The sequence below is a fragment of the Akebia trifoliata genome, chromosome 8, assembly GCF_017979445.1.
Source record: "Akebia trifoliata isolate Shusen 1 chromosome 8, ASM1797944v1, whole genome shotgun sequence".
Taxonomy (NCBI): Eukaryota; Viridiplantae; Streptophyta; class Magnoliopsida; order Ranunculales; family Lardizabalaceae; genus Akebia; species Akebia trifoliata.
The window spans coordinates 265,107-288,338 of NC_141382.1; the positions used below are offsets into that span (position 1 = coordinate 265,107).

Here is a 23,232-nt window from a genome sequence, read left to right on the forward strand (position 1 = left end):
ATTCAGATATTTAAAGAAAAACTTCCAAGAACTTTGGTTTTTTTTTCTTGTTATTAAGCAACAAGATTTGATTTGGTTGCCCCATCGACCTAACAAGTGTCATACAGTAAATAAATGTGGTAAAGCAAGTATTTAAATCCAATTTTAGTGACTAATATCAGTAGCTGAATTACACGTATTAATCATCAGTCAGGGTGACAAGATATTCAAATTAAGGGCAAAGCCCTCTTTTTATAATTAATATACTACTTCTTGCTTAGTTAGCATTATAAATAAATAAAAGAGAAGATATGATATTCTCATACCAGCACAATCAACAATGATATCAAGGGAACGTAAATATTCCCAGTAAATCAAGCAGAAAGGTCAGACTCAGATGCACATCAAGAGAATAGCTCAAGAAAACCTCATTTACCTCAGCTGCCAGCAGTAAACACAGATCATATCAAACATGCATGTTATCTAATGGGAGGCCATCACACTTATGGCGTGAATTTCATTCCATTAAAACATAAAATTGCTTAGTAAATTTAAACTCTTAAACAAAAGAATTGTCACATTTTCCAAGTTTGGAATAACTCTTTTAGGGATTGATGCCCTTCTTTGCTCTAAGTGACTCAAGAGCCTTCTTTCGCAGCTCAATCTCAAGTTTTTTCTGCTCAGACTCGGTTTCTTCACCATCAGTCAGATGAGAATCCCTCTTTGCTGCAACATCACCATCTGAACTTTCAGCATCATTCTTCTCAATATCCGAAGGTAGGTTCACTGTTTCCATTGACTTTGCCTTCAGCTTGCACGCACGTCGTTCTTCCCTTTTACGGTGCCGCTCTTCACGGCGCCGGCGTTTCTCCTCTCTCCGCAATCTCTTCTCCTCCTTCCTTCTTCTTTTGGCCTCCTTCCTCTCATCTACTCGAGAATCACTACTGGTATCATCATCTGAAGCCACTTTACGCCTTCCCGACCTCTTATGCTTTTTCTTTTCCATCTGTTCTGATATTTTCTTCTCATTTTCCTCAGAATCCGAATCAAAAGTAGTATTATGATCAACGTTTTTCATTGATTTTTGTACAGATTCTGATTTGCCACCTCTGCCATCTACAACATTACTCGAACGAGAACGCTTCTCATCAGCTCTGTAATCTTCTCTCAAGTTTGATTTCTGAAACCTTTCACTAGAAGGAGAATCTCTTTTAAGTTTCTTAGCAGATGGCTGTTCATAAGGGGCACAATCCAGTGAAAATCTCTCTCCCTCAATCCTCCCAGGCCCACATTCGGTTTCTTCCAACGTACGTGATGATCGTTGAGGACTACCTGTCCTTGTAGAAGCTTTCTCACTGCCAGCAACGTTCAATATCAATATACCCACAGCTAATACATAAGTATTGGACAATAGTAACCCCAGCAAAGTGGCATTTTTTCGGGGACATGAGTGTTACATGCTTCGTTATGTATGTTCACGTATGGGCAAAAATATTAAATTCCGAGGAGAATAAAAATATAAAAATGAAAAAATAAACAATATAGATGATTGCATACCTCTTTCTATCCTGATCTTTCTTTCTCAATGCTATGTTATCTAGACGACTCCGAGCTTCACCAGACCGACCTTCAGCAAATCCTTCTGGCAAACACTCTTCCCGATCAAAGTCCTTCATAGGAATATTTCTCCGACCACCAACTGTGGGTGAATGCCTAGTACTCTTCCGTGGAGAATCAGTTCTCCGATCCCCATCCCCCCTAAAACATGGAAGTCCAGCATCAAAAAAATTAAAAAGAAAATATGCCTAAAAGAATCAAAAGTTAAAGTGAAAAACAACAAATCACTAAGAATCCAACCTGGCAAAACTAGTTTCTTTCTCTCTATTTGTTTTTGGACTGTCATGACGAGAAACCCAGACTCCAGTTCGCCTCACAGGACTCTCAGATGGACTACGATTCCTAGAAAATGTACACAAAAACTTATGAGCAGAAATGACCAAGAGATTTGTATTGACAAAAGAAAATTATATTAAAATAATAAAAATGATTGATTACGTAAAAAGAAAGTAATAAATAAAAAGATTCAGACCTGTCTTCACTAGGACTTGATTTACCAATGCGTGGTGAAGACTCAGATCGACTTGGAGATTTTTCTGGTGAAGGTGACGAAACATGTATTTTTTTACGGACATCACTCCAATCCTTTGGATCACGTTGTGGTGACCTCAATGAAATTGGCGGCAAGCGTGCTACACTGTCAGATCCCTGGCGTCCCTGATCAGAGCGTTCAAAATCCTCATGATGTGCAGGGGATCTTTTCCCATGGGTCCTGCATGAAGAATTTTTTTTTAAATGAAATAGATGTTTCTGGACAGGTGCTTTGTAAATACTAAAACAAACTAGATCAAGACTCAAAAGTACACAGGAGTCCAATGGAGACATGCATTACGAACAACCTTTGAGAGGTGTAATCATCATGGGATCTTTTAGATCCCGCGCCATTAATACGGATACCACGATCCCTACTCAAGCTCCTACGACTGCGGTAAGCAGGACTACGGCTTTTATATGGGCTCCGACTCCTGCACATGCACAATCCAATCACCAATGCAGTCCTGCAGAAAAGAAAAAAAAGGATAATTAAACTAACTAAATGTCAAATACCTGTTTCTTTGCCTAGGGGAACGTAGTGGTGACTTCCTCCATTGTTTGGCAGATCTAGGCGGGGGTGATCTCACTGGAGATAGAGACCTACGCCGACGTGGAGATGGAGACCTCCCCCTAAGAGAAGGGGACCTCTGCTGGGAAGGAGTTGGTGATCTCCTACGACGCAAAGGTGAACGAGATCTTCGACGCATGGGACGTGGAGATCGGCGTCGCACAGGAGAAGGTGATCTACGCCATGCAGGGAAGAATGGTGTACGTTTCTTGGGAGAGGGAGATCTACGTCTCCTAGGAGAAGGCGATCTACGTCGCATAGGAGAAGGCAGTCTACGTCTCCTAGGAGTGGGCGATCTACGTCTCCTAGGAGAGGGCGATCTGCGTCTCCTAAGGGAGGGCGATCTACGTCTCCTAGGGGAGGGTGATGATGTTCTGTGCCTTGATTGAGGTGATCTCCGTTTGAAGGAGAACGAGGTCTTCGTGGTGAATACTTGCGAGGAGACATGGAACGTTTTCGTGGAGAACGGTAGCGCATCTCAGGTGTAATGGAACGCCCTTGTGATTGAGGAGATCTAGATATGCTCCTTGATTTGTGCCTGTCACTAAAATTGGGTACATCTTGAGTTAAATTAAATTAATTGCAAGTAAAGAAGTAAAAAATCATTGCGGGCACAGAATGGCAACAAAGTAGACAACAAACACCAAAATGAAATTTCCCCTAAAAATGATGATAAGAGATTCAATCAAACTTTATTGCCAAGAGAGAAGAAAGAATACTCTGAATAACTCCTAGAATTGGATAATGACTTGGTGACCGACCTAGGAATCCTGCTACAAGAAAAAACCCCAAAGGATTGTGAATGCAAACAGACATCGCATTTCATGAAGCAAGCTAAAGGCATTATGTAAGGGCTGGGTTATGCTGACGCAAAAATGTTGGACCACATGGATGAGTCAAAATTCGGCCCACTCTGAAAGTTCTAACCTTTCCAAATGTGAACTTAAATTAAAAGTGTAGACTATCCACATTTTTGTAAATTGTAATCCAAATTTCATACGGTAAAAATGTTATACTAAGCTGATATTCTGTGTGTGTGTGCGAGAGAGAGAGAGAGAGAGAGAGACCGCTCAGATGAAAGGGAACGGTCGGCTGAAGGTGGGGAACGAGAAAACCTGCAAAAGAGAAAAATAACCCATTCACTGTTTTGGAACTAGTTAAATATGCCAAGAGTTGCATTTCACTAAAATATACTATTAAAAAAAATGCTTGCTTCCCATCTCAACTTGCAATTCCAAGTTTTACCTCACAACACCAGTGGCAAAAAGCAAATGCTTAGAATATCAATGATGAAAAATTCCTACATGCTGAAAGAAAATTTATTAGATTTACTGATAAGCTAAATGAGAAAGACGTTCTTTTTTTTCTCTTTTTATATAGTAGCAAATGAACCAAATAGAAATATATGGGTCTCCATTTATGCATATGGTTGTGAAAGAAAACCCTCCCAAAAGGGCACTAACGGAAAAAAAAAAAACTATATATCTATATATATCTTAACAGGAAACTGGCCACTAAAGCATTGCTAGCTGCCATTGAAGCAGTTCATATATAGCATGATAAATAGATAGCATACACCTTTAAGTATAAGGGACAAAGCCCCCACTGACAGAAATAAAAAAGAACAAACATTTATCAATTTAAGCATAAACTATAACAGAGTAAGCATCTAACAAAGTGCTGTCATTTGATGAGCATACTAAAATTTTAATCCCCATAGACCTGCCCTGACTTTGTTTATCCACAAACATAGCAATAGTAGCTCATGACCTCAAATTCCCCACAATCGCAGGTTTCACTCCATTCCCTTCCTGGCCCGACTGGGGAAGTGAGAATCGGTGAGTCACTTCCACAAATGGGGAGAAATTGATTTCTAACATGATGTGAGCCCCCTACCGAAATGTGTAGGTAGAGTCGCCAAGCCAATGATGTATCTCTTAGATTTTAACAATTATCATGAAAGCTTGGCACGGTTGCAAGCAGCACGCAAAACACGACAAATTTGCAAAGTCGCATCTCAGCTTTGATGGATGAGAATGCTTTGCTCGGAATAACACTCAAAATGGACATTGAGCCCCAATTCTTGTTTGAATAATGAAGAAATTTACTGATGTAATAGCAGCAGAACCCCAAGGCATCAAGACCCATTATCTTAAGACTGGAGAGCATCTTTGGGTGCGAGAAAGATTTTTCTTAAATAAGTATAAATGAGGTGTTCATACTAGGTCTAAAAGCATTTGATTGCATTTGGTGGGACTTCCTAGAGTCAGACTATAGTTCAATTGTGATTCCCTAACATATGGACTAAATGGGTTATAGAATGCATATCCACTCGTCGTGTTTCCGTCATAATAAATGGGTCTATTCATGGTTATTTTACTAATCATTAAAGTTTTCATCAAGGAGACCCTCTTTACCCTTAATTGTTTTATATTGTAACGGAAGCTTTTAATTGCCTCACGGAGGTAAAAGTTTCTAGTGAGGCCATTTTAGTTCCTATTAAGCAAGGGACTCTACCCATTATTCTAATATTTTCAAGGAAGTCAGATGAGCCGGCCATCAAATTAGAAATCTATTGAATATGTTCTCTTATATGTCGCAACTTGGAGTTAGTGATAAAAGTCCAGACTTTTTCAATTCGTCTGTTCATCGTTGATAGAGGTGGAACTTGGGAATCTCTCTGTTTTTCTGAGGGTCAACTTCCAATTTGTTATTTAGGTCTGCCTCTTTTTTCATCCCATAAGTTGTCAAGTGTTGCCAACCTTTAATCGACCGCACTCGTTAAAAAATAGAGGGGTGGAGATATAAGTTCCATTCCTAAGCAGGGCCTCGCAAATTGATTCGTTCAATTTTGAGTGGTTTCCAAATTGTTTGGTCTTGATCATTCAACATTCAACCTTGCAAAAAAATTAAGTCATTATTTGCAAGGTTTCTTTGGAGTAGCCCAAAAATGGGGTCCTCTTTTCACCCGTTTAAGATAGGAAAAAGTCTTCAAACCCTTTAAGGAAAACGTCTTGGCACTACGTGCACAGCTGATTTTTTTTTTTTTTATTGGAAGTGCTCTTCTGGGCTACAATGAATAGTGTTGTCAATGGGTCAAGCCAGTCCAGGCTTTTAATGTCCCAGATGTAATCAGACCACAAAATCCCAACCCAAACCCAGCCCGTTTAATGGTCAGACCGGGCTTTCTCGTGCCAAGTAATTAAACACAGATCCAGGTCCAACATAACGTCAAAATTAAAGGTATATGGGGAAAGTCACAAGATTTGAACTCATGACCTGCTGCACGCAAGACTTCAACCACTGCATCAGATATTCTTTTCATAATTTCACATACAAATATATATATAATGTATGTAATCAAGCAGCAGCCCAATAGACCTATCCTGGCCCGGCCCGGCCTAAGCCGGTCCATGGCGGGCTAGATCAAGCCAAAGCCTGGCCCATTGACAGCCCTAGTGGTGAAGAATGATTCTTTATGGAGCAAGTGGATTACAACATGCTCCGTGGGATATAATAATCTATGGTCTTGCTCAAATATCCAGTAATGTTTCTTAGGGTGGAGAGGGGTTCTATTTGTATGGGAAGAAGCATCCAAGAATATCAAATTCATAGTGGGTAACAGTTACAATACCCTCCTTTGGTTGGATGGGAATATCATTGCTTGCAAATTCAGCACTACAATCGTTTATCAATTTGCAAGCCAACCAGTCGCTAAAATTTCTAAAATAATTGAAGATGAAAGTGGATTTTACCACAACCTCACGATTACCGATTGCATTAAGTTAGGGATTTGATCATGAAACAAGTTGTGCCATCTCAAAAATTGGACGATATGATTGATTGGACTCCGAATTCAAGAGGTATGTTTTCATTCAAAAGCACTTAGGACGCCTTAAGAGATAAAGGGCCACAATTGGGTTGGAAGAACACGATTTGAACAAGAAAAAAAATTCCTCTCCATTTGCTTATTGCATGGCTTGTGGTGCAAAAGGGACTTCTTACCATAGAAAATTTGAAGAAGAGAGGAATGTCTATGGCTTCTAAGTGCATTCTTTGTGAGGGTACCCCCGAAGGGAAAGACCACCCTCTTCTTACAATGTCCTTTTAGTTGCTGGATCTGGCGTTCAATTTTGGGTGAATTTGGAATCAGACATTGGGGGGTAAACTCACTTATGGAGGAGCTGTATCAGGTTTATAGCATTAGATTCCCAAGCATCATAAAAGCTGTATTGCATTCTAATAGAGATGGCAGGAAACAGACCTTCTCCACAACCTATTTTAGGTAATTTAGCTCTTGCAATCGTTTTCAACTGACAGTATCGACAGTGCTTACCAGACCGACAAACCACAACAATGCATTTTATATTGCAAACAAGTTACAGGTAAGAAGCCCAGTGAAGGCATGTACGTTCATGTTATATGATAGGGAAATGCAAAACAGAAAGAAAATACTTTCAAACGCAAGATTAGATAATCAAATACTTCTCAGTTCTAACCTGTCATTCCTTCTCGAACCATTCCTCTCATCAGATTCTTTGTCTTCTTCAGGGTGAGCACTAGAAGCCCTCCGTGGCAAATGCTTCGATACTGGATAAGATGCATCATCCGCAGCCACTGAGATATCAACCTCGTTGTCCTACAGTAGTTTGAGGTAAAGAAGGACATGAACCCAAATAATTGCAGAAGCAAGCTGAACGCCAGAACAAACACAAATGACAGTCAAAACCAAAAGCCAATTCTAGAAAAATTAACTATATCATAGAGTGAATCAGTTACCATCTTCTTCAGCTTCTCTTGCTGAACCTCCTCTTTCTTCTGAATTTCAAGGGTAATTCGGTCTGCCTCCACCTACAACAACCCATATTTGAAATTAACAAAGAGTTGACACTAAACATTAAAACGGTTGATATTACAGTTACAAACTATAAGAAATTCAACCTTTTTCTTCCTAATTTCCTCTTCTTTGGCATCCAAAAACTGTTGAGGGACGCCACTTGCGTTCTTCTGAGCACTAAGAAGGAGACCCCAAAGTTCTTTCATGAATCTCCCAGTATTTTTCTCCATGAATCCAGTAATCTGGATTTGAATCTCCTTCCCATTAACGTCCTACATAGAATAACGAAATAAGCAATCCAAACACAAAGTAACCAAAATACAAACACCTTACAGAAACACCGCAAAATGCTTACTTTTCCATCTAAAAGGCCATAAATAAAATTGATGAGAACTTCATCTTCGAATCCAAGAAGTTCAGTAACCCTATTAGCGATCCAGGGTCTGACAACATCCATCTTCACCTTCGATACATCCACCTAACCCCAACATTTTACAAAATCCAATATATTATAAATAAAATGGTAATAATTTCGATCGAAACAACCAAATTTCCCGAATTGCACTGAAATATATCTTGAAATCATAATTGTAATTAAATTTCAATAAAATCTAATACTTTTTAAGACAAAATAAACAGATATAACGAACCAGATGTTCTAATTCAGGAGCAAATTTTTGCGATTTTAACAGCTTCGCCTGCTTGTTAGAGAATCGAGTGTCTTGATCAGCAGTCGTGCCCTACAAAAACCAAATCCGAGATCCAGTTCAACACGATCCAGCCATATCGAGTAAGAAAAAATGTGGAAAAACATAGATTAAAAGATTCGATCGAAGAATAGATCGAGAGCATAATTAAAAATGGAAAATCTGAAAAATGAAAAAGAAAAATTATACCCTGAAAAAACCTCCCGACATCTTCTAGGGTTTTCTTCGAGACCCTTCAATCGTTTATTTTGGAGAGAGAGACTTACCTATCTAAAACAAAACAGGTTTGGCTTTGGAGTTGGGTTGAGAGTTGAGACTTGCGACTAGATTGTCTAGGTATCTCGCTTTGTTTCGACCAAGTTGACTCGTTCGAGTCATCTCGTCTCGCATAAGTCAAGTGGATTTAAAGTTTAGCTTTAAAGCTGTTTATTATTAATTAAGAAATATTATGTTTAAAGAACTATAATTTTGTTCTTTTAAAAATCCGATTAGTGGATGCTACAAAATATTATTTTATATATATAGCAACAAATTATTTAATTTATACGTAAAGAAATAACATATAGAATCCATTTGAAAACATATAGAACCCATTTGAAAAACTCGATGGATATTCTAAAATCCAATGAGTCAATGTGATGGATGATTCACATTGGCCCTTTTGTCTCGTTGCTTCAAAGAATGAAATGACTCACTTGAGTCATCTCGATCTCGAAGAGTTTAAAATGATGTTTATAAGTGAATTGGTTAAATTTATCTAAGAATCGTGATGATCTGACTATCCCATGTGGCACACTCAATCGACTCTCTTAACATGACAAGTTTGAAAATCATAAGTTTATGTCTCAGGATATAAAATTACAATTCTCAAAAAAAAGTATATCTCAAGGGAATCATGTATCTCGAGATGTATAGATCTTCGATTATTGAACTTGTCACGTTAAAAGAGTCGATTGAGTGTATCACATGGGATACTCAGATTATCACGGCTCTTTATCTAAAGATGTAATGACCTCACAGCCAAAAAGTACATTTAAGTGCACCTCATTGGGGGAGTAAGTGAAAAAAGAAACTTACTTGACTTGAGTTGTATTTAATGTTGAAAATCATAAATAATGAATCAATGATTTTTTTTAGAGAGTCATGCCCTAAGTAAACTAATTATTAATGATTTGTATAAATAAACCCTATAAGTAGCAAAGAAATGGATCAAAAGAAAAGGAAATCTCTTTTTTCCTTAACTCGAGGTTGATGGTCGAGAGTTATTAAGCATCAAGGATTCTTAAAGAGATACCTCAGTGATGCCCCTAGGGAGACAACAATTGCAAAGAAAGTCCATCTATAGTAAATTACAACTCACACATTAGTGATCTCGAAAGGTGATAAAAATAAAAATCACCTCCATTGGTAATATTGACTTAAATGCTCTCTCACTTTTTTGAGTAATCAATCTTTCAACACCCCTAATTAGGATCTTACAATCAGTAAGTTAGTGAAAATTTTGTTGAATAATGGAGTTTAATAGAATTGGGTGCTTAATGAACACTATCTTTTGAATCACAATAATCATTTGATACCGTCTTTGGAGAGATTTGACCTTATCATGGTGGTCCATTGCACGTCCGAATACACGTCAACATTTGCATATCATGTCTCCCTTCATTCTCAGATAGTGTCTAAAAATGTCCCAAAGTTGAGAATTCATTCTTTGATTTCTTAAAGATTTATATCTTTGAAAAAATATCTTCTCATCCCATCCATAAATTTAATGATTTGATTACATTTAATTGGTCAATTTTATTTTTATTTTTTTCAAAAAGAAAAAAATACTTTCCATACTATCTTAATAATTAAGATTTCAAATCTTAGGTCATTTGGCCCACATGGATTTCCACCTCGGCAATCCAACACAACAAACCTTATAGATTTCATGGAAAAAATATCTTCTTTTTTAGTTGATCCAAGGTGTTCAAAATGGAACTCCTTAAACATAAAATTAAAATTCAATGGTGAAAAAATAACGATCTTTTAAAGAAAAAAAATATTCAAATTTCTTAGAATTTCGTCTATAAACATAAGGCATCTGATCAGGTTTTTAGATGTCAAGATGTGAACTCACAACCCCTTATAAGATTTGAAATCTTATTAAATTAATCATGTAAGATTGGCTCTTTGAAAAAACAATAAAAATCATTATAAAGCATGCGTGGATAAGATTAAGTCTGACCATCCTAAGCGGAATACTCATTCAATCGATTACGTGACATGATAACTCTGGGGAATCTTAGATCTACACTTCTCAGTATACATGATTCCCTCGAGATACACAATTTTATGGGGAATTACAGTCGTGTATCCCGAGGAGCACAAACCTACATAGTGTAGTCGATTGAGAGTTTGCCACGTGGGGTAGTCCGATTATCTCGATTCTAAGATTAACGTGGATTGTCCTCATACAGTAACACTTGAAACTAATTAATTATCCATCTTTCTGTTTTTCGTCTACTATAGTCAAATGAACGGCTAAGATGCAAAGATAAATACAAATTCCTAGAGATAAGTAAAGATTCGTAGCAACTAAATACATATTCCTCGCGATTAACACGCTGATCAGTTCTGTCCGTTTGTTCCTCTATTGCTCCCCTGTCACAACGCATTCCCAACCAAAGAAAGAAGAAGAGGAAGAGCTCTTCTGTCAAACAGCCAATCTTGTTCTCCAACGATCTCATCTCCTAAAATCCTAATTGAATAGAAGAATCAGAGAGGGAGAAAGCTCAGCCATTGCTGCCGCTACAAGAATGTGGTTCGCTGAAATGGGAAACCGCGTCGGCAATGGTCTGAAACGCTCTCTTGCCTCCGAAACCGAAAAGAAAATTCAAAATCATTTTCGTCAAGAAAAATCTCAAACACTGGGAATTTTATCCTTCGAGACGGCCAAAACCATGTCTCGACTCGTTTCTCTTCATAGATCTCTATCAAAAGAAGAATTTCAAAAATTTCGAAAAGAGATTCTTAGATCAGAAGGTGTTACTAATTTGATCTCCAAAGACGAAGAGTATCTAATCACACTCGCTTGGAAGGAGAAGATCGAAGATATGGATCGCGTAGCAAGTGCAGTCGCTCGATTGGGTAAAAAATGTTCAGATCCTGGATTGACAGCATTCGAATTCTTTTATACCGATTTAAAGCTCGGATTCATCGATTTAGGCTATTATTTTGATTCTAAAGAGACAGAGAGAACACTCGATAAAATGGACAAATTCATTTCTACGACATCGGATCTCTATTCAGGATTAGAATCTCTAACCGAAATGGAAATATCTGAACGGAAACTCAAACAATGGAAGTGCAGCGGTCCGATACTGAGACAGAAACCGAATTACGATCTCTTCTATCAGAAAATTTCGTGGCAGAGGCATCGAGTACGACACCTCAGAAGTGTCTCTCTATGGGGTCAGACCTTCAACAAAACAGTGTCTCTCATGATTCGTACCGTCTGCATCATCTACGCTCGACTTTGCGTCGTTTTTTCTCCCTACATATCGGTTCTACCTCGCGTTTCGCCACAACACATGCTTTTCCCGACACAGATGCAATTACAATGTTACCCCGATAGATGTTCCATTAATTTATCAGAGCCTCCTAATCAATCTGTAAAAGAAATGAAAAATAGCTCATACTCTGGTCCTATTTCGAATTCTCACAAAGATCAGGAACCGTTACATGGAAAAACTCTTAATATCAGTACCGGTATCGGGTTAAAAGAGAATCATCATTTGATTTTAGGTAAAAGCGACAAAGCTACAAGATTAAATCAACATGCCACACCATCGACAGTGGGGGGCTCAGGGTTAGGGCTAAGATACGCCAATGTGATTATAGTTGTCGAAAGATTTCTTAACTCGCCCGATTCGATTGATGAGAATGGGAGAGAAGATCTGTATCAGATGTTCCCAATCAGTCTTCGAAGGTTGGTTGATTCGAAGCTAAAAGAATTGATGAGAAAAGATGAGTTTGGATCGCGAGTCGATGACTCGGTGGTTGAGTCGAGGTGGGACGAGACGAAGAAAATATTGGGGTGGCTTGCGCCCATGGCGCACGATATGGTGAGGTGGCAGATGGAGAGGAATGTTGAGAAGCAGAGTTTCGATGCGAAGCCTAGGGTTTTGCTGTTACAGACGTTGTTTTTCGCTGATAGGAAGAAGATGGAGGCTGCCATAGCGGACATTTTGGTGGGTTTGAATTATATATATAGATATGAAATTGGCCGTACACGTGGTAAGTGATCGGTGATGGGATGTTCTTAACCGTTAGATTTATATTTAATGAGCTGTTTTTATTTTATTTTATTAAAATATAATTATGTTAGGGGGATCAAAGGTGAAACGCTATATGTGAAAGTGGCCGTCCACGTGGTAAGAGATCGGGTGATGGGATGTTTTTAACCGCAAGATTTTTATTAACACCACGTGTTTTTATTTATTTTATTAAAACATAATTATGTCAGGGGATCGAAGGTGATGAGATGGAGAACGTCCTCTTTAAGGTAAGATCCACGCCGTTAGATGATTTTTGAGATTCAAATCAAGGGGTTTGGATATTGTCAGATTTGTATTATAGTAGGTCAAAAGATAAAGAAAAAATGAATTTTTATTTTATTTTTTGGCTTGATCTAAAGTGCTTGAAAATGATCAACCAGCAATCTCCCAAATTTAAAATTAAAATTCAACAAGAAAAATATTTTTTTAAGTTCTTAAAATTTGGCATTTGATAATATTTTTTTATGCTGCACATATGGATAATCAGGTAACTTTCCTTAACAAGGAAAGTGTTTTTCTTTAGTTAGATCTTGTTAGAAAAAATAAAACTTGAAAAAATTGCTCTAAAGGCACGTAGTAATCTACGTTGTCTTATAGACAACAGAGACCCCCACTCCGATTGAACACGAAGATGCATATGGGTTATTGGCGAACTTGTCTTCAGGATAAAACAGAGTCCAGTTCTAACACAACTGTATATTTCCTCAAAATTTACACTTTTTTTGAGAAAATCTGTCACACAGAATCTCAAGATACACGAATACCTATTTTTGTAGAAAATTTTGAATTTTAACAAATTGATCTCTATAAATAGATAACAATTACAAAAGTCACATCCATTCGTAAATGATTTTTGAATCTCGATAGCATGAAACCCATTGTAACTACTAGGCACCTATTCGGATCAAGGAATCCGTTAAGCACCCTTAGACCCCTTTGACACCTTCCGGATCGACCTTGGTACCTATCCAAAATTGGATGGTCCTATTAAAATATTTAATTTTTATCTCTCTCTCTTTCTTTTCTTTCTATATATATATATATATATATATAATAAAAAAGAATTATTAAATTTCCATATAGCTAGAAGCCATTATGAGCTCTCAAGGAGAGAGTCTTTGGAATGAAGAAAGAGTTGAGAATAGATTATTATTTATAAGTTTAAAAATCCCTCCAAAACATTTAGAAAGCAATGTGGGATTTACAAAAAATTTGAAAAAATGAGCCAAAAAGAACTTTTACAAACTTCAATCTATGTGAAAAGATATCAACCAATAGAAATGTTCTTTTTAAAAATATTTACTTTTTTTTAACAAAAAAGTACACCAACCATAAAGTAACTTTCAAATATTATTTTAAAATAAACTAAATTAATTTTATTCGAATCAATTTTAAACAAATATTAACCAACATTTATTTTAACAGATCTTACTTCCTCTAACATGATTTATGATATATTTTTGGGTAAGTTTTCAAATAATTATTAAAATTTTCAAAAATATCAAAAGTGTTACATGTGTTGATACAACTATCACGTAATATTGATAAAATATTATTAAATTATCAACATTAGCAACATTTCAAAAATACCAAAAACTTTTGTAATTATTTGAGAATTCTTATATTTTTAGGTAATTTACACATATCCTCCGCATTTTGATTAATATGTTTCAAATTGATGACATATGCCCCTTGACATTGATCTTTGGAGTGGTTTTTAACCACACATTCTTCGAGATTTGTACTTTACTAAGTCAAATCATTATCATGAGATCAACTAGCCGAAATTTCTTGAACTTCATCCCCTTCAAGCCATTAGGATGAGAAATGAAAGAGCTAGCTTTAGGCCTCCATGTTGAACGGAGGACAAAAGAAAAGACACAAGTGTAATGCCTACCCAAATGCACTTCGAGATTATACCAATACATCAAGAAAAAAGGAATGAGAAAGGAAGGCTAATTGAAAGCTAAGAATAGCAAACTAGTCTGCCTTCCTTTCCTATCTATATTATAGATAGAGACGAGTGGTGTACATTAACCGTGTGGTCCAAATATAATATCTTATGAGCTAACCAACTACATTTATTGTAAATATTGGATTGGATGTGTAAAAGTGTATGAATTTAATGCAAAACAAAAAAGATGAATGATAATCTAACATTCTTATTGCAGACACCCCCCATACGCTTCCTAACCTGGTAGTTACAAAACCATCTTGTGTATGCCGAAGCAAAGGTTCTACGATTCTGTGACGGGGGTGTCTGAGAAAAGAGCATCAGATTATCACGACTCAAGTAAAAAAGATAATTAGAAAGTAGGATCTCTAACATAGAATATTACATCCTCTATTCTATTGATAAACTTAAGACTATATCGCATTTAATGATGTGATTTGGAGGCAAAAGAACTTGATTATGAAGAGGCCAATGCTGTAAATGCTTTGTTCTATTCCATATAAGCAAATAGTTTTGAGGTAGTATATAGGTTGCAGTTGACATGATTTTTCCAAGGTGATCCATACTTGGGTATGTCTTAAAAGGATATTTTAACAAAAGTACATTTATCGGGTTATACTTTATGCTGAGCGTTACTGGTGATGTACAAGTTATAAGAACCTTACTTGACTGAGTCTAATGGTGCTCTTACTAATTAATTAACAACACAGTTCCATATATCTTTGGTACTTCTCAAATACTTATAAGTTACAATCGAGGTTTAAGGTATTGTTGCACCATGTTCTTGATTCTGATTGAGTACATATATACACACAATTGTAGATGGATGGTTAATGACTTTTTTCTTTCAATTATCCCAGGCAGATTTTTTTTATCCTGAGGAGACATATATAGGTCTTATTTTAATAGGATAGGAAAAAAGGTTGTCCATAATCTTCTCTTATGGATTAATGAAAAATGACCTAAATGCCTTCATCTTCAACCTCTAGCCAAAAACCCTTGAATATTCTCCCAAATTAAAGTTATGTCTTCTTTAAGTTATTCAACCTCTCTGATAGATTGTTTTTAATCTATTCAACCTAATTTCCATCATCTTCCAAATCTCCAATATCCATCTTGTTCTTGATATGAATGTTGCTAACTAGATAGATTCTTAAGTTTGAAGATGAAGACAAAATATTTTATAGAAGAGGCTAAAGATGTCTGATCTTAGGAAAAAAATCTAAGTTTTTGCCTACAGGTTGAAGTCAAGGCCCTCGAAGTTATTTTTCATAAGTCTAATAGAATAGACCAAGGACAAGGGAGACACATCATCAGTTTGAATGGGAGGGAGCTGTTAGTTGGTACCTCAAATATTCACCTCAGGGTTGTGTCTAAATCATAACCTTCTTGGTATAGAAATGTTAACTTTTGCACATAAAATAATAAATCTTTGAAGAAAGGTATTTTTGAAAATCAAGGTTGTGAAGAATGCTAATGTCTCATGAAGCATTGGACATGACTTGGCCATATATAGATGACCAATTTCCTTGGAGAAATAACAAGTCTTAGTGGTACTAATTTTCATTTTCGTTATTTTGTTTAATTTCTTATGTTTCCTTTAGTTTTACCCCAAAAAAAAGTGAACAAGCCAAAAGAAGAACAGAAACCACCTTGTTGGATATTTGCCACAACTTGTTTTCTGATTCTCCAAAATATAATATTTCAAGAAGCAGCAGCTTTATCAAATAATTAACAAGAAAAGTTGAATTTAAACTTTGTTCCAAACAAGAGTGATAATACTTCAAAGCATTCAAAAACATGCAGGAACAAGCCCAAACATCAATCAAGCTAGCCCCTTTTTTTTATTTTATACAAACTCAAAAACAAAACAAGTCTAATGACCTTAACCCTTGCACCAAATCAACAAAATTAAGGAAACAATGGGTCAGAAGGAAAGATGTCGTGATCCATCCCCATTGAGAGACTCTCCAAAGAATTTGGTTCGTTTAGAGAATCGAAAAGCAAGGTATGATCCCCCCATCTGTACAGCGGAGAAAGCTGCATGTTTACATCATTACTAAAAGCCATATTGCCAGTTGCATTCATCGTGAGAGCAGGTTCGGGAACTTCTTGATTACAATAGTTGTGTATGTTAATGCTGTCTTGTTGCGAAGAAAATTGGAACAGAATATTATTGGTATCGTTCATTGCTTGCAAACTTTGATGGCTAAAAATATCAGTAGCACGATCAACAACTTGAGTTTCAAGAAATTCTATCTCCTCTTGGAGTTTAGCAACCTATAGAGATAAGAATGTTGTGATTCATATAAGGGAACAAATAATATAAATAAAATTTACTCATTAATTAAGAGAATGAAAGAAAGTTATGAAAACCTGTTGTTGAAGTGCAAAGATGTGAGCAACACAACCATATATTGGATCCCGTATCCTAGCGAGTGCTTCATAAGAAATGGTGATGGCGGCTTCACTTCGGTTGTTCACGGGGAGGTGTGATAGTAGCTTCGAGACGTTACTTGCTCCAAATACCTTGTGAACCGCAGCGAAATGGGTCACACCTTGATCATAACAGAAGTAAGGAGCAAACACACATCCCTCATTACATTTTCTTCTCAAGAACTTGCATGCTCCACATGATGATCTAAGCCCTGTCATTTTCCTCAACTTTAACAAGACTTATCTGTTATTCTACTTCAATGGCTTTATTCTTGCTTGTATTATTACTTAGGCTTGTTGATTAAGAGAAAAGAACTCAAGATTTAGTCTTTATAACCATTACTTAAGAATTAAAAGTTATTCCTATCTGTAGGGAATGGACATTCCTACTTTGGCTAAAAGTTATCTCGGGTCTCGTTGGTGGCCTACATGTCCATTCTGAAAATGGATGTCTTTTTCCTAATCCATGAATTAAAAGGACCTTTTTTTCATTGAGATTCCTCACAAGCTTGACTACTTGATGGAAGACTAGCTCTTCTTGGATAGAGATGTCCGTATCAAAAGTTCAGTTAATCTCCCAAAAATTCCATGCGGCACACTCTTCTCGAACACTTTTGTCTTTAGTAGATCGACATGTGAAAAAATCAGATTGATTGGTTATGTCTAGACAGGGTGCATGAACAAGCCATGAATAATTTCAAGGCCCAAGATTAAAAAAATGCTCAAGAACAACGGCTAGAAATCACCCATCAAGCTGATTTTAGGTATGTTGGTCCACCAAGGCTATGGAGCAAACATCCATAGGTCAGTAGGCCTATAAGAGTGGCATTTTGGTTGGGGGAACTGTTGATGCAGATGTATCTTCATCAAGCCTTTTGATTGAAGGCCTAAGGCCTAATCATCATTATTGTAACTTTGGGTTGTTAAAGTAGGAAATTATTGCTCAAAGTTGTTTTTCACACTCAAATCATTCTCATTGTGTGGCTAAAGTACAATGGCTCCTTTCCTCCTTATTTAGTAATTACTATATCAAAGATCAAACAAAGAAAAGGTGTTGTTTCCCTGTAACATTGAGAATGAAATACAAAATTAAAACTGTGGTTGAGAGATTAAGTACTGTTAGTGAGCTCCATTGGCTTACAGCAAAGCTGAATGGGAGTTGAAAATGACAGATAAACATTTTTTTTTTCTTCTGAGATTATGGATGTTATTGAAATCAATTGCTTACAGCTTCACTAACAGGGATTTAAGAAGACGGGTTTCAATATTCTTTATCAAAAGGGGATGTGGAATATGTTGCAATAGATGTCATGAATGAAATATAAAACCAACTTAGCTACTTGAGTGTTGAAAATGAAATATAAAAGCAAAACTTTATTTATTTTTTATATTTATAGGTGTTAGTGAAATCGATTGGTTACAGCTTTGCTAACTGAGATGTTTAATAAGATTGGGTTGAATTATTCTTCATCAAAAGGGAATGTCAAAGATGTTGCAATAGATGTCATGAATCTAGTTGGTGACTGATACTGTACACATACCCAAATTATGGGTCATGGGCCATATATTAGCCCCTCATGTCATGTAACCCTCTGTCCGGGGGTTTCAGGTCGAAACAAAGGACAAATTTGGGGCTTAGACCAATAGCTCAGTTGGTTTGACATATTGCAAAGCAACTTTGACATTCTAGCTCACCCATAAAATAAAACTAAGGACAAATTTGATATTTTGAGTTTTTTTGGGTATGTGTAATGTAACTCATTTCAGGATTATGGGTGAATGAAACTTGGGACTAGGGTCATGGATATTCGATATAGTTATAGGGAGAAATTTTGGAATGTAATTATTTATCAGAGTTAGTGAATCTCTCTAATCTCACCACGTAAATCTTGGTGCGTTTTCTTTTATTTTTTTTATTTCCTTTATGATTCTATCTAGGATTTGGCACACTTTTCTTATTCTTTTTAGGGTAAGCTGGACTTGAGCCCACAACCTCTAAGTTGCTTTGTAATGTTTCAAACCAACTGTGCTATGGGTCTAAGCCCCAGACACTCCTTTATCCAATCTTACTGTGATGGCTTAGGATTTACAAGGTTGGCTTTTTGAGCCAACAATTATTTTTTTCCCTCACAAGTTGTTAGTATAAGTTGAGTTGCACATTAGACAACATTTCAAAACACTCATGGGTCTATGATGAGATAATTAAAAAAAGCTATTAGAGAATTTGTTTTATGTGCAAGTTTACTAGCTTAGGGAGAGAGTGGATAGAGTGGATGACTCACGACGGCAATTTGTCCAAGAACATGTTCATTCTCCATAATTTCAGATTATTTAATCTGGGTTAGCTGGTGGTCACTTAATAATGGGGTTCCACACAAGCAAGGGAACTCAAAACACATGCATCCAACTCTTACAATTGCCATCAGCAATAGTTCTAAGTGAAGAATAGCCAAACCCATGATGTCTCATTCTCAAGGTTTAGAGGACAAAACCATCTAAAAGTAAAGATGAAGTAGACATGAAAAGATAGGGGACAAAATGCCATTTCTCATTACTTAGTATTCTTTGTGTCTTTTCTTTACTTTGTGAACTTTTGTTGTGTGAAAAGCATGGAGAGAGCTTTGGGCGGTGGGAAACCTCTTGATTTAAACAATGAAAGTGTCTTTTTCCATCATCAAAGGCTCATTAAAAAATATATATACATATTTGATGTTTCGGGGGCCGTTTGGTTCCGACAATTAGTTTCTGATTTTGGATCGTCAAAATAATATTATTGATAAAAATTTCCAGAATCACATTGGGTAATTTGTTTCTAAAAACTGGTTTTGGAATCTATAATCAAAATCTCCTTTTACTGACCTTGTTTCTACAGCTGGAATACAAAATATTATATATATACCTAAGCATTAAAACCATCACTTTTTGCACAAAAGTGCAAGAAACGGATTCTAAAATCATTAAAATATGAGTCTTGTTTCGTTTCTAATTTTAGTCCACAAAAAAAAAAAATTGTTCTGTTTTGCTTGTAAAAGAATGGCTTTTATAATCCTCACCCACTTAAGTTCACGTTGTGGTAGAGCCTTTAACATCACTTAATCATAATTTAAAAATCTACTACTGTTGTAAAATATACTTGACAGGGTGATTGACATGCGCATTCATCTTACATGTAATGACTTTGTGACTCAACCTGACAGGATAACTCAAAATGTCACCAACACAGCATGTGCAAAGAATGGTAAATTTTTTGCCTCGGGATACACGACTGCGATCCCCAAAACAGGTGCAGTTGTGTATCCCAAGGCAAAAAATAGTGGGACATTGTGGGTTCAATTGCATGGATGAGTTGATTGACATATGCACTCCCCACCTTACTAACCATGCCTCGATGTTGGCTGTCATCAATAGCTTCTATGCAGATACCATATGGCATCCATTTTGGGGGATATCTTAGCCTTTTTAACTTATAATTCCTGATAGTTCCTCTGAGTTTGGTCAATTAAGGTATTATCTTATCTGTTTGGTGCAGGGCAATATCCTCTTGGTGAAGCAAGATATTGAAACCATTGCCCAGATGGACTTATAAATACTAAATTAAATAGTCCCCCCCACCCCACCCCACCCCATATTGCATATATATACAATGGAAATTCGACTTTTCCAATCAAACTTATATATGTTGAGCATGACCACCAACGTTCTTCCTGACTCAGGAATGAGCTCTCCGTGAGATATATATAGAATTGCACCATTGAGCTTTTGATTTGACGAAATTGGCCCCTCCCCTGAGGATCACGACAGGGATTGTGGATCATTAATCTTGAACGAATCTTGAGGAAATGAAAAATCAACAGATTTTTATTGGCTGCGGGTGGTGTAAATTTTAGTGCCAAAACTGTGTCTAGTATCTTGCTAAGAAAAAACTTGTCAGAAATAATAGTCCACGCAGTTCAGTTGAACCCAACTCCCATTCTCCTTCAAAAATAAAGTGCGATTTTGGCGAATCCCACCGAATCAACTCAGTATCGAGTTGCATTAACCCACCGAGTCGACTCAGTTGTCCGATGTACATTTTTAATGTTACTTCAACATTTTCCTTGGCCAAATTATGTAACCAAATGCTGCTCTGAAACATTTGTGCAAAAATCTTTGTAGTGAATTTACCTTTATCCCCATTTATTGTTTCAAAAATTATATAATTGATATTTGAAAGAATCGTGCTGGTGAAAAGCATTTACGGTTATGTGTGCACCTCACATCATCAATGTGAGAATCAATGTCAATTTTAATGTTACTTCATAATTTTCCTATTTGAAAATCAAGGGAGGTATAAAAGTAAATTTGCAACAAAAGATTTTACAAAGATGATAAATAATCCGGATTTTTATCTATTGTTGTGTGAGAATTGCTTTGGTTCATGATAGACTAAGATTTATAAATAAATAAATAAATCAAGTTTCCTTACTGCTGCATAACTTCACTATTCAATTTTGATTCTCAAACATATGGTGAAACTTGCAAGCTTAGATAGGAAAATATTTTGAAAAAGAAATATTAAACCTACCAATACCTTGAAATTGTATCGACCTTTGTATGAGCGTAAAATTATAGTTAATTTATGTGTTACCGAAAATGCATATCTCAATGTTAGATCCTAGGATTGGTCTGGTATAAATCTCGTGGCATTGATTAGTGCATCACCCAAGGCCTAATTAAATGTGCATTCCAAGACATTGAGATCTATACTTCACCATTCAAGATGCCACTTGGATTGATTAATGATGTAAGGCTTGAATTCGATATGGAAACTGTTGAAGTTACATTAAAATATACATCAATTCTCACATCATTGACGAGGATTTATGTATGAAACCATAGATGCTTTTCATCAAAATACGAGTGAAAAGCATCCATGATTATGTGCATCTCCGCATTAACAATGTGAGAATCCATGTACATTCCAATGTTACTCCAGAACGACTCATTAAATATTATCATGTTAGGAAATAAATCTTAATTTAAAGTAAACAAAAATTCCTCAGAAAATCTTACATATTTACTTTGTAGAATTTTTAGTGCATATAGTAATATATGGATCCCACATCTTCTACCTCTTAAAAGCAAAATTCCTCCTGTCTTTGGTTATTAAATTGGGAAAATTACTTAAGGATCTTTATGGAGGTTTTTTTTTTTTTAAATAGTTCCTATGTTTTAAGCGATCTCTTAATAGTCCATTTAGTTAACTTTTCTTTTCTTAATAATCCCTAGACCTCGTTTCATGTTGTAATATTTTTTAAATGCCCAAACTACCTTTTTTATCATCTTCTTCACATGGTTAAAATTTTCAATGGTGGTTGCAATCATTTCTGACGATATTTGATAATGAATGACAAATGAAGAATGATATTCTCTTAATTTTGAATATTTAGATGTATATATATATATATTTGATGTTTTATTTATAAAAATGAATAACAAATTTGAGATTCTAAATTTTTTGATAATTAGATTGTAACCTTTGATTTGAGTGTCCGTTTCACAACTATGATATATGCATTTCAGATAATATTTTTTTTCCGTTTCCGATACTTAGTAAACATTTTCGAAATACCCAAAATGCATATATCATAGTTGCAAATCCAAAGTTACAATGTAATCATCAACAAATTTTGAATCTCAACTTCGTTCTTTATTTTTTAATAAAATATCGAAATAAGTCAAAAAATACATCTATACGTTCAACATTAAGAGAATTCATTTTCCATTTGTCATTCATGATAAAAAAAAATCATCAGTAATGGTTGCAATCGCCATTGGAAAATCTAATCATGTGAAGAAGATAATAAAAGGGTAATTTGGGTATTTAAAAAATATTACAATGTGAAATGAGGTCCAAAGGCATTAAGAAAAAGAAAAGTTCACTAAAGTGACTATTAAGAAACCGCCCAAAACTTATGAGCTATTTAGAAAAAGGTCCCTCCGCTAGGTCCATTAAGTAATTTTAGCTATTAAATTTGACTTCTACCCATTGAAAGCAACAAAACAAGAAACAATGCATTTATTTACTTCAATACCAAAAAGCTTCTCATCATCTTCTTCCCCCTTTCCCTTTCCCTCTCCTCTTAGTCAACATTTCCCATGATTTCTTTGCTTACTATTCAATTTTCTAGGGGAATCTAAGATAGATTTGTTTCTTTCGCAACGAAGATGAAACGAAGTATAATTGAAAGAATATTCATTGATCGATGAGAAAATCCCACCTTTAAATAGTAAGGATCTTC

At 35.9% G+C, this 23,232-nt stretch overlaps 3 protein-coding genes across 3 annotated transcripts; 1 reads left to right on the top strand and 2 right to left on the bottom strand.

The window, feature by feature from the left end:
• Positions 1-392: 392 nt before the first annotated feature.
• Positions 393-8,555, bottom strand: LOC147395211 (uncharacterized). Its single transcript, XM_086449926.1, is given in 15 exon segments — positions 393-1,334; positions 1,537-1,737; positions 1,837-1,938; positions 2,069-2,308; positions 2,436-2,561; positions 2,644-3,100; positions 3,103-3,242; positions 3,418-3,468; positions 3,766-3,813; positions 7,198-7,337; positions 7,478-7,549; positions 7,640-7,807; positions 7,891-8,013; positions 8,186-8,275; positions 8,432-8,555. Coding segments are annotated over 15 exon segments (2,730 nt in total). The 5' UTR covers positions 8,453-8,555; the 3' UTR covers positions 393-583.
• A 2,500-nt stretch (positions 8,556-11,055) lies between these two features.
• LOC147395212 (protein PSK SIMULATOR 1-like) lies at positions 11,056-12,528 on the top strand. The gene has a single exon (XM_086452261.1). The coding sequence runs from the start codon at positions 11,056-11,058 to the stop codon at positions 12,526-12,528; it is 1,473 nt and encodes a 490-aa protein (XP_086308387.1).
• Positions 12,529-16,280: 3,752 nt separating this feature from the next.
• Positions 16,281-17,233, bottom strand: LOC147395213 (LOB domain-containing protein 20-like). Its single transcript, XM_086451368.1, has 2 exons — positions 16,892-17,233; positions 16,281-16,795 (listed from the first exon to the last, which is right to left on the bottom strand). Exons 1-2 carry the CDS (start codon positions 17,168-17,170, stop codon positions 16,427-16,429), a joined length of 648 nt encoding a protein of 215 aa, XP_086307494.1. The 5' UTR covers positions 17,171-17,233; the 3' UTR covers positions 16,281-16,426.
• Positions 17,234-23,232: the final 5,999 nt, after the last annotated feature.